Source organism: Biomphalaria glabrata, chromosome 8 (assembly GCF_947242115.1).
Source record: "Biomphalaria glabrata chromosome 8, xgBioGlab47.1, whole genome shotgun sequence".
In the NCBI taxonomy this organism is placed as follows: domain Eukaryota; kingdom Metazoa; phylum Mollusca; class Gastropoda; family Planorbidae; genus Biomphalaria; species Biomphalaria glabrata.
The window spans coordinates 31,377,545-31,390,109 of record NC_074718.1 but is presented as its reverse complement, the minus strand read 5'-3'; the positions used below and the strand labels follow the sequence as shown (position 1 = coordinate 31,390,109).

The following is a 12,565-nucleotide window of genomic DNA, read 5'->3' as shown; positions in this document are numbered from 1 at the left end:
AAAAATAAGGAGCCGAGGACCCCTAGGCAGTATGCAGCACACAGCGGCTACACCCTGTCAGAGCATGGGAGGCTGCTTATCCCAAACTGCATATATGTCGTTTGCAAAGAATTACATAAGAAGCTTTTGTTATAACTCATACCACCGATGTGCATACTGTTTTGTTGTTTAGAGAATTTTTTAAAATAATATCAGATATACGTTTGTGTAAAACAGTTTTTAAAACTACTTTAACAGCTGGTAAAATCAATGTTTTATCTTTAATGGTTTCCGTATTTGGCTATAAGTAAAGAGATCTTTTAAGACGCTCACAAACTATCATCTTCTCTATATGATGTGGGAAAGAGATTTTGTGCGTCTATTCTGAATTTATTCTTTGAGAGTTTGAAAGTTTTTTAAACCTTTATCTTTTTATCATGGTGGGCATTGGTGGCATTGTCTGAAATGATCCCCCGGCGTAATTAGTTTCATATCGTCATAAAAAGGCAGACAACCGCTTGTTTGACAAGGAAGACATGAATCCCAATTTTAAATAACAAATGCTGTATAATCCACATTTCTTTTTGTATAAAAAATAAAGCAATATAAATAAATATTGAAATTAAATATAACAATTTTTCATTTGAATAGCAGGATACATATTGAAAGGATTATCTAAGGTACAAATCATATATTAGTGTAGGAAATAATTACATTGATGAGATGTGAAAATTAAAGTCACGAGCTGCTTTAATAAAATTCATTTCCGTAGACCCCCATGGACTTCTCATTGACCTCAATTTATTTTTTCACTTTCGTAGACCTCAATTTATTTTATCACTTTCGTAGACCCCTGGGGGTCTATATAGACCACTTTGGGAATCATTGATCTAAGTGTAGACACTTATGTCGTCTGTAGCTTTTACTCTTTTCCAACTCTTGGTACACAAAGAATTAAGTTTAAAGATTGGACACAATTAGTCGTGTGAAAGACAGAAACTAGGTTGTCGTGACGTCTTATCTTGACCTCGTGTTAGAGTTCCTATGCCAGCACACTAGCACACCTGACGTGTTGTTCTTATTGATCTTCTAGTTCGACCCCTCGTGAGTAGGCCCTCCTCTACATCGCTATCAAATGTGTCTTTACATACATGTCGTTATATAGATCTGTGTGTAGTGTGGACAAAGTGTGTGTGTGTGTGTGTGTGAACATCAGTATGAGCACAAGATGAGGATTGCTTAGGTTTGTTAGATTGACCTGGAATTGAAGTTGTCTATGATTGTCATGTTTCAAACATTCAGAATACAAATGTATGTTTCTCTATCTATCTGTCTGTCTGCCTTCCTGCTTGTCTGTCTATGTCTAAAGGTACAAATTATTATAATTCTTTAATGTATATATTAAATACTTTCTTCTTATAAGCTAACATTGCTATTAGTAGTCATACTGATGTTTGGACTATATTTGGATGTACAGAACAGGTGCTAGGAATGTGCAGGATCTCTAGCGACTTAATGCCCAGGCATTAATCTTATTTCTTAGAGATGATCCATAGTCGCTTCGCGACTGATGTTGGCCATACATAGAGATAGCGACCAATATTTCCTTATACCTTATAGGCCTACTTTAACTATTCAAATATATCCCAAAGGCCTAGATTTCACGTTTGAAATGGCGCGTTTTTCCCCCTTTTTCGTTTTATACCAAGTCCAGGTTGGTTTTAAAATTTCAAACCAAAGATAAGACAAATAAAAATGTCTATGATTTCAGTGGAATGTACACAATGCAGAGTCAATGTGCAAAGCAAACAAACAAAAAATTGCGGCAGTTATATTTTTTTTCTCTTGGTTATAAAACTGTTATCTCGAAAAGAAAAAGAAAAAGTTACTGCTTTCACTAGTTATTCAACTTCGTTATCAGCTGTTGTAAATACTGAAACTTTGTTTTTTGTTACAGCTTTGGTCTAGATTTATTTCTTTGGCACATAGTTTTACAGCTTTCATCTATATAGATCTATATCTTTAGCAGTCTTTTGTTAAATTTTGGTATAGAGTCTAGATCTATACTTTTTTTTTATAGCTTAGATAAAGATCTATATCTTTAGCGGACTATTCTACCAAGAGTAACATAAACTTTATGTTTCTTTAACGCTAATCATGTAATGGCTATTTTTTCTGTACATTGGCTCATATTTGGCTAACTTTTCTGTAGATTGACTCATATTTGGCTAACTTTTGCTAAGTCTTTGAATGGTAGACACTACTTCAATGCTGTCAGGTTTTGAGAAAGAAGAGAAAACATCTCTTTATAAAAAGTAATTGTGTAATTTACAGACAGCGGATATATCCGTTTTACTGTCAAAAGAGTTAAGCCGAAGCCTCTTCGAACAAAACGCTCTGTCTGGGAGAGGCCCAAGCTAATGTCCATGTTTAACATAATTATTTCCAATGGGTCGGACACTCCGGGTGCACGGACTAGAATACGTGACCGAAGGCCGAGCACACCGGGAAGTCCCGCCATTTTCCTATTGTTTACCAAGCTAACCGTGCAGGACTCGCCATTTATGCATTTAGTCATGCATATTAACCAATGACCTAAATCCTGCTAAGCCACTGGTTTTCCTGATTAGCTCAGGCAACCCATTCCATTTAGTAGGGAAGCATATTCCTATCTAAGTGTTCACAGGAATCATGCTATCCATTTTGTTGCTTATTTTTCTTCTCAGGTTGCTATTACCATCTTCTGGCTTGGAAAATATGCTTCTAAAAACTATCACGGGCCACAGCTGGACCTGAGTGCATTTGCTGCTTTTGTCCATCTAAGGCAGAACACAGATACGGTTGAGCGGGAATATCAGGCCCCAGTGCTGTCCTCCTCTCACTGGGATTGGTCCCATGGGAGTCAAGGCCGACCTGCCGCCAACTCCAGCAGTGTAGACTTGTCCTTCCATCACACTCGAGATAGTTCTTATGACTCATTTGAAAAAGGTAGGTGCCCCAATACAGCTCTGACCCATATTTGATTCCTCCTGTTTAGGGTTATTTGACCTAGATCTATTATGCTTAAAATATTATAAGAAATCTGAAAATCAATTTTACAACTTCTTACAGTAAACACTGTATTGGGAGCTCTATGTTGCAATTAGATTTAGACTTCTTGTTAGTTAACTCATGGGTTATAAATAGAGGTCTTTAGCTTTCCTGTAAAAACTTTAAAATTTATCTAATTAACAACAAGAAAACTTTTTATATAATCAGTGATGTAGCTATAGGGCTCTGGGGGCTGGGGTGGAGGGCTTTACCCCTGCATTTTGACAATCGACATACTGACATATAAGGCGACATACTGACATATAAGGCGTCTAAAACATCATTCAGATCAATGCTGTCTAGTATTTTTTGACTCTGTGTAAATAGCAAGATAACATGGCAGTGGCGTAATATTTAATGCAAAGAAAAATAAAGACATTCATTTGGGCCCCCTCCTTCAATTGAGGGCCCAAGGGGACTTTTGAATTTGGACGCCCTCCCAGCTATGGCACTATAAATGACTAGAAATTGTTGTTTACATAAAAAAGACTTGCAAATTTAAATCTATTAATAATTATACACGTGCATATACATGTTAAAATTCATTAGAACAAATCAGAAATGAAAAAAAAAAACAACTTTTCTTGTGAAATTAAAAGTCTTTTGTGTCCTTTACACTTGCAAGCAGTATTTTCTTACCTTATTTAAAATTGTTTTATTTTTAAGTCTAATAATGAATACCATTCACAATTCACATTCAAAATTTTACTAAAAAATTTTCAGAGTCTTTTGAAAGTTTGGATGAGCCTGACAGCAAGATGCCTATGACCAGATACAGCAGTGCATCTGCACTGAACAAAACTAGAGACAGTCTCAACTTTCATACATTTGATTCAAGCTACAGCAATGACCGCAACAGTTCTCTTTACCGCAGCAGTCCAGATCTGGCAAACAGCTCCTACCATAGGAGGTACTCCTCCACTGACAGCATGGATGGATCTCATAACTCTGGTCACTCCAGGCAAGGATCAGATGCTCTTGAGAGCAACTATGCCACAAGAAGGTAACACAGCCCCATTGAATGGTTTCCTCAATTTTAATTTGATGCACTGGTTCTAGGAGAGCTTTAAAGTGTTAGGAAATAGTATCGAAAGTAAAATTAGAATTGTTTTTATTACAAAACCTTCTTATCTCCCCCACTTCATCCATGAGGGGATACCTGACTATGGAGTATTTGCTTTGTATTGTGTTATATTATATATATATATATATATATATATATATGGAGCAGAGGGGGTGCGGGCTATGCACATAGTAATTACATCTAATATATTGAAGCTAGCTAGGAACAATTACACTTTACAATTAACAATAGTCCCAATTTAGAGCCTAGCCCCCTGACATCCCCCTGTCATCCCCCTATAATCTTGCAGAAGTTTTGGGCTGGGCTCTAATAATCATCATTTCTGAAGCCTCATCTAAATCTTACAGGTCAACATGATGTTAAAACATCAAACTATGACATGACATAAGAAATGTTTGGTCTTTTGACCTATATTCAATAATGATTTTCATTGCTTTGTTTGCAGTTTGTGTCCGCCACCTTACTGTCTCGATTACATGATAATTAAGCTATTCTCTAAATGAGTGAAGTGCAAAATCTATTATGTTTATTGCATCTTAGTTTTATGCTTGCAGCAGAACACTTATTGTATCTTATTAATAATAGACATTCCTTCATAGAATATAATCCTGTCCTACATTCCTTCAAAAAAGAATATAATCATGTTCTATGTATATCTGTGTGACAATCTATTCATGCTTGTTAATTAGATTTTAACTCTATTATGTCATGGGTTTTCCATTATCGAGTCAACTCCTCACCATGTAAATTAGACATGTAAATTAGACAATATTTTACTTGTGAAGCTTTTATTTTATTATTTTATATTTGTGATATTTAAAAATTAGCTGAAGTCCAATAAAAACTTTGTTGTTGATAATTGTTTGCTCCAGAATGGTAGAGATTTGGTCACTAGGATATGACATTTATTTTTTTTAGTTTAGAGAAACAAAATGGTAGAAGCCTTATTGGTCATAATTTTTTTTTTATCATAGAGGGTCTGAGTTGTTTACCAAATATCTTGATCAATAAGTTTTGTCCATTAAATGTTTCCTCTTGGAATGCTTTTGTTGCTTTCGTTGCAGTTGGTTAACTTTATTTCACAGGCTGAGCTCACAGTCCAACAGAAAGTCTTCATCTAGCGCAGACCCTCTTCAGTTCGTTAAACTGAAGGGTGCCAATGATTTGGCCTACACTGCTGAAGTGCAGATGCGAGTTGCAGCTGAAAGTAAACTTGGTGCCTCAATATCACGAGCCAAAGATGATGATGCAGATTGGCAATCTGTAATTATTATTCTTTCTTTACATTTATAATCATAAAGCTTTTAAAAAAATTTTTTAGTCCTCTTTTTTTATTGGCGCAAACAAGATTTTAGAGTTTTACTTTTTCATGATAATTATATTTAATATATATATAGATGTCCTTTAGAAATGTACCAGTAAAGCTATAAACAAATCAATGTAAAAAAATAGATATCAATTTTTAGTTTTTAATTTCATTTTTTCAATGATTTTGGGTGGTTAATACATCTTGGTAATTTCAATATCCAATTGCATGCTGGGGATTCTTGTATTAGTGAAAAAACAATTTAATATAATTATTTTTTTAAAGAATACTTGAAAATGTATTTGCATACCAAAGTCAAATAAAGAATAAGATCAGTAACTAAAAACATTTTCTCATTTTTTCACAGAAATGGCTACTACAACCTAGCTTCAGAAATTGAATTTTTTTTTGGTCACTAAATTTAATATTTAGGCTCATTAAAGGTGTAATAATCCAACTATATGATTCTATTTCTAAAACCTTTACTCATGGGATTGCACTTCAACTATAAATTTAAATATTTTCTCCTTATATAGTTAAAAGACTAACCTAGTAATAAAAAAATTACACTCCCCCTTAATGATTAATTTCCAGTTTATCTAGCAGTTCAACATTAGATTAGGCTTAACTGTTTAACTGTTATTAGGAAGTAATGGGACCAGTTCTACTAGCCTTAACCTTCTTTTGACATTTGTGTCTGCTTATTTCTTCATGCCTTATATGCCATATAAAAAAAATTCACATCTCTTTTAATATTTTACAGGATTTGAGCTCATGGAAAAACCGCAGGAAAAGCCAGTCTGAGCGTACATATCATTTACAGCAAGAGCTTGAACAAAAGGAAGAAATCAATCCAACCTCGGCACCTAAAACATACTCTCAAATGCAGGAGGACAGGTAGGGAGCCCTCCCTCCTTCCATTAGTATTTTCAGTTCTCTGTTGTGACAACTCAGACTACTACTAAAAAAAAAAATAGTACCACTCTAGTGTGTGGGCTTATCAACACTTAACATTCCAAGGGACACAACTAGCCACTTTGTATTGATTTAATTCTCTCCCATTTGAGCCGACTCATGAACAAACAGATTGAAAACACCATGGGTGATCCTAATTAAGGAGAACAGTTAGTATACAGTTTGACAGAGCATAAAAAATTAAGCTAGCATTTGTAGGGCTTGCTTCAACATACTCCCTTTTGGTTTAGTAATCCAAACATAAAGTCACACAAAATCTTACATAACACATCTTTAAAGAATCACACAAAATATCCTTTTAAAACTAAAGTCCCTGATTGTAACAAGTAATAGGCACAAAAATGTTTTTGTTCCCTTGGCAATCAAATTATTAAATAAAAGCAAAATGTTTTTGTATTTGGAAATGATTGACTGATTCTTGGAGGAAAGTATATTATAATTAATGGAAATAATATATTTAAAAGTTTTTTTTTTTTTATTATTATTGAGACATTGTTCTATAAATTGCACAATCATTAAACAATTTTTATTAGAGTTACTCAATCCTAAAATAATTACCATTTACTATTGTTACATAATGCATATGATTTTCATTTTCACATTTAGTAGAGTAAGATTAATATGAAGAACTTGATTTTCTTTCTTTGCAAATAGAGAAAGAAGAAGGAGTTCTGGACGCTCATTTTATCCCATAGAAGATGAAAATGATGATGATGATGCCTTCACACCTGAAACAAAACTAGTTAGCAGCTCATCATCCAGCTTTACTCAGGTGTGTATTTAGGAGGTTGGATTGTAAAAGTTGCAGCTGATTTTGCCTTTTTTTCATCTTTGTATTAGTCTCTTTTTACTATTTTAAATGGTGCAATGAAATATAATAAAAATATGTTTGGAAGTGTTTAATTTTAAATCTTATTTATTGATTAATTTTTGGAATTTCACAATTACTCCCTAATTTATCATTACAACCTATGCATATGAGACCCAGTCACAAAAAGCTGTTTCCATTTCTGTTTTTTTATAATGCTAAGACTTTAAATGAGATCAATTATTAAAACTCATTATGCATTAACTCTCTCATCATTCTGAGTAAAAAAAAACAACAACAAGCATCATTCTAAATTTAAACCATGAGTAAACATAACCCGTAATAATAGAATAGCTTATTTATAATTTGTTTTAGCACTAAAACTTTGAATGTCATTTATGTTAAGTTTTAAACCAATTTGTATAAAAATGTGATGTAAATTTAAAAGAACAAAAAAAGCATCAGAACCTAATCACATTCAAGGTAATTACTCAAAAAAAAAAATGGAATCACTTTCAATTTTAACTTTGTTTTTCAGGCAATACCCAAAGATGGAGTTGCAGCATGGGCCAAAGACTCCGATGATGAAAACCAAAATGTTAAACATAATATCACAAAAACTAATGGAGTTAATTCTGATGATCAAAATGACAAAAATAACAATTTCAGTGACTCAATTAAAGCCGAGGAAAATTCAAACGTATCTTCTAAATCATCAAGGTCAAGACTGACAGACAAACTTCGAGCTTTTGATGAGGATGATAATGACACCTTTTATACTAAAATAAGTGATCAGGATCACCGCGTTCCAAAGTTCAAAGGTGACTCGGATAATAAAATTGTGGGAAAAAATTCTATCAATTTAACGCAAAGTAAAGCTGAAGACAAAGGATTCAGTAGTGAAATTAGTTCTAAGTGGACTAAGGATACCAATGGTGATGTTACCACCAAGAAAGATAATGATGCTAGCAATAAAAAAAGTGAATCCTATGGCAAGGCCAAGGAGATGTTTTCAAGAAGTGATTCTGTTTCTGACAGGGATAATAACTCTTATCAGAAAATCACAACTGTTCATAATGTAGGCTCAAGAACACAAAATAAAATTGGGAGTATCATGAAAAATTTCACTGATTCAGAAAACAAGGTTTTGGAGCCTAAACAAGGATACAATGAGAAAATAGATCTAAGTGCAAGGAAGAGTGCATTTCAGAAGGATACTTCAGAGTATAAACCTACGCCTGCTCCTGTTCCTGCTCGTCGCAACTTTGGATCATTTCCTTCCAAAGAGGAAAGTGATGGCAGCAGCTATGAAAGTGAAGGGGATGAGGATGAAGAAGATGGACGAAGGCATGAAGATTCCTTGGATAGCAACAAAGAACCTTCTCCGTCTTCATACCCACCTATTCCTACATCAAACCCACCCTCGGTCCCACAAAAGCCTGTAGCTGCTGTAGCTCCTGCAATTGTCTCTGCGCCTCCAGTGAAGGCGGATTATAACAGTAAGAAGGTGAGAGACATTCTTTGCTAATTTCCTAAAGAAAATAGTTTGTTTCAAACACAACATTATGTCAAATAGTTTTGCTATCTTTGCAATCTTTGTTCAATTTGATTACAAAAAATAGAGACCTCACAGTATAATATTGGGAATATTATAATTAAAAAAAACTCTATTTTCGTACAACTAATTAGTTTCTTTTTAAATGTTAGTGATAACAAATAAAATCAAGTAGTTGTTTGAAAAGTAGTTGTTTGGTCTTGCAGGTATTTTGTGAGAAAAATTGGACTAAAAATGTATCCAAGTATATTTTTTTAAACATCTTCATTACAAGATTTTATTTTAATGTTTTACAAATATTGAATTTTGAGAATTTTTTTGTTAACGATTATTCAGTATTGCAGATGTTAATATTATTCTCTGTTATTAATATCATCCCAAATACTCAATATAGATAATGATCATTTCATTTCGCGTAGGACGTAATCATCTTCTTTTTTGAAGTAACGTCTGTATTATATAAGAAGATTCCACACAAAGATATATTTGTCACTTAATTATAAGCTATACTCATAATATTTTTTTTTTTAAAAAAAGATTACTATCTTCTTACATATCCTTTTGTAAATCTAGTAAGTTTGACAAAACTCTTCACCTTCTATGTCATTGTTTTCTTGGTTGATGCAAGCAACCTTCTTCTATGACCTATTGACGCTAGGAAATAAAGAGCATTTATGTAAATTAGTCCTAGAGAAAAGAATAAGAAATGTACTTTTATGTCTTGCTGAGTATATTATAAGGTTTTGTGTTTTGCATTTCTAAGTTAATGGTTCAGTGTATTTTTGCTTAGTTTTTAGTCTTCTGTTCTTAAGCGTCCCTAAGTTTAGTGATTTTACTATTGGTGCTCCTTTAGTCAAATGTCAGTATTCATTTTATATAAACTAATTTAATCTAAAGTGTATAAACAACTAAAGAAATCTGTTTTATGCATGCATATATAAAATATATCAAAAGTTGGTATGGACCACTTATCGTTCTAATGTTGAAATTGTTTGACAAATATCCTGTATTTATTTCTAAACCATTTTAATGTTTAAAATAAATAATATATATAATTATCATGTTTTCCCAAATTGCCTTGTTCCTTTGTTAGGCAGGTTGGCCTACATATAGTTAAAAAAAAATAGTTAGAAAGAAGTAAAGCTAAAAAAAAAATATTCAATATTTAAAGACTGTTGAAGTTCTTTGGGAAACAAATTTTACAATTACATTATATTTCAGCCATTCACCTTCAGCTTCACCTTCCCTTAGTTTTATGAACCATTGGGGCACCACACACAACCATCTTTCTCCATTCCCATCTGTCTTTTGCCTTAAATAGAATCTCTATTGCTGAAACAAATGTGATACATACATATATTAGACATAAATTAATAGCAGCACCAGGGACAAAGTTTTTAAGAGAGAAGGTAGTGAAACTACAACACCTAGCTTCAACTCTATGTTTACGCTCACAGCTTAATTGCTCATACCCACTGAAGCTTCTATATGTTATGTGTTTATGTTGTCCACTTGTCATTATGAGAGATATACAATTAGATAGAGCCATCGTTTGTCTAATACATGCCTAACAGCTGTCTGTGTCGGCTTCTATTGAAGTTGTTAGTGAATGGATGCTGCGAGGTGGGGGAGGGGCTAGCTGTGGCTTGTGACCTTTGACCACTGGGGTGGTAATTTGCATAAGGCGAAATGACTCTGGACCAGAAGAATGTTTTTTGGACATTCCGATGGTCTAGAGGTTAAGTTTGCTTAGTGCGTTATTGCTAGGCGGTGGTGTTGAATCCAGAGTCACAGGTTCGAGCCTCAGTTGGCGCATTCCCTTGTTTTCATAGCATTTTAATTCACTACCTTCTCTCTTAAAAACTTTGTCCCTGGTGATGCTATTAATTTATGTCTAATATATGTATGTATCACATTTGTTTCAGCACCTAGCTTCAACTCTATGTTTATAGTCTGTAGGCAGCTTGTCTTTGGAAATAGTTTACTAGTTTGAAATAACTTTTTACTTTTTGAAATGAATTTATTTTGATTTCCCCCTCCCATGTGTCATGGGATCTTCAGGGTGCCTCTGAAAACACCCAGCTCGAATGGGTACCTGACATTAGTAAGGGAAAAGTAAAGGTGGTTGATCATTGTGCTGGCCACATGACATCCTTGTTAACCTTGGGCCACAGAAACAAAATTCTTTACTTCATCTGCCCTATAGATCAGAAGGTCTGAAAGGGAAACTATATAGCTCTGTAGTAATGGGCAGGATATGGCCACAGTCGAGAGTTTGGACATCACTATTGTGATAGAATCAGAATTTTTACATCTTAAATACATTCTATAATAGCAATACATTTAGTGCTATAATAGTGTTTAAGGGGTTAATTGTAAAATTTCTGCTGAATAATCTTTCAACAATGAGGTTTAAAATTATTCAATAACATAGGCCTATATATACAGTTTTAATTAATTAGAATTAGTTTTCATACATCCTTATTTGTGATTAGTACTAAGATTTATAATTGCTTTGATAAATTAATATGGCTAAAGTTTTTTTGGTGTTGATCATGCTTAAAAAAAGGAAATATTTAAAATTTTATTTCAGAATCTTCTTGAAAAGACAATAATTATAAGCCAGAAAGCTAACAATGACAAAGGATTTGGCTTTTTCTTGACTGGTGGGATTGACAATGATGCCCCCATCACAGTCAGCAAAGTTACTTTAGGTAAAACTTTTTAGTAGAATATTTTTTTTATGTGACTGTCATGACTTACTTGACTTGAAGTCATATACTCATTTCTACATTTAGATTTAGCTTTACATAAATTAAATTTATAAAGAAAATGAAGATTATGATTGCATGTTTTTTATTGTTAGGAAGCAGTGCAGATCTTTGTGAACTAAAGGTCAAGGACACTATTCTCAGCATCAACCACATGGATGTTTCAGAGAAGTCAACTTCTGAAGTTGGGGACATTGTAGGCCGAGCTGTCAGTGCAGGCTACATTGAGCTGAGAATTTCTAGAGAAACTAATGAAGGTATGATAACAAATAAAAAGTAATGTCTGTAATTGGTAAGATAAGAGGGGTATGTTCTTAATAGCTTTGATTTTGTTAATGTATTAACAACTGAAAGATTTAAAGTAAACTCATGCCGTTAGATGAGTTTTATAACAAATAGTTTTATTTTATAATTAGTCTAGCAGTTAATTAGGAAACAATAGTCTATGAATTAGTATGAAAGTAAGTAAAAAAAATAGAATTAAAAATATGGGATTGTACTAACTATCTCTAACATTTATATGTAATAGATAGTCCCATAATCTAAAAGAAGAATGTTTAAAAATATGATGATTAGCATAAAATTTTATATAACATATAAACAGCTTTCTGTAATAGAACAGAAACTTCCAAATGTAAAATTATAGCATTTAATCTGTCTATTTACTAATTTAGATATTTTAGTATATTTGGATGTATACTTTCTTTGTAGTATTGTAAGATTAACTTTTTTTACAAGCTCATTGATGGTACTTTTGTTTCTCTCTCTCTCTCTCTATATATATATATATATATACATATCTCACAGATGACTTTGATGATGAGGAAGACTTCTCTTCAAGTGAGGATGAAGGTCAATCTAATTCTAATCGCCAATCAGCTGGGGAAATCTACATGAACATAGATATGAATGTAATGCCTTTTTTTTTTTTTGCACTATAGTCCTTGTGGTAAAAATATAGCCATATATTTGACTTTAGAAGATAATATTGACATAA

The 12,565-nt window shown here is 33.1% G+C and overlaps 1 protein-coding gene across 2 annotated transcripts in view; it reads left to right on the top strand.

The window, feature by feature from the left end:
- LOC106067309 (LIM and calponin homology domains-containing protein 1-like) overlaps positions 1-12,565 on the top strand; it is a 146,141-nt gene that overhangs the window by 118,201 nt on the left and 15,375 nt on the right. For both annotated transcript variants that reach the window (XM_056038940.1, XM_056038939.1), the window contains exons 7-15: positions 2,706-2,967; positions 3,793-4,072; positions 5,239-5,416; positions 6,223-6,356; positions 7,089-7,206; positions 7,781-8,749; positions 11,391-11,511; positions 11,664-11,825; positions 12,376-12,479. In XM_056038940.1, the coding sequence (XP_055894915.1) occupies positions 2,706-2,967; positions 3,793-4,072; positions 5,239-5,416; positions 6,223-6,356; positions 7,089-7,206; positions 7,781-8,749; positions 11,391-11,511; positions 11,664-11,825; positions 12,376-12,479 (2,328 nt within the window). The remainder of the gene's footprint in view (positions 1-2,705; positions 2,968-3,792; positions 4,073-5,238; positions 5,417-6,222; positions 6,357-7,088; positions 7,207-7,780; positions 8,750-11,390; positions 11,512-11,663; positions 11,826-12,375; positions 12,480-12,565) is intronic.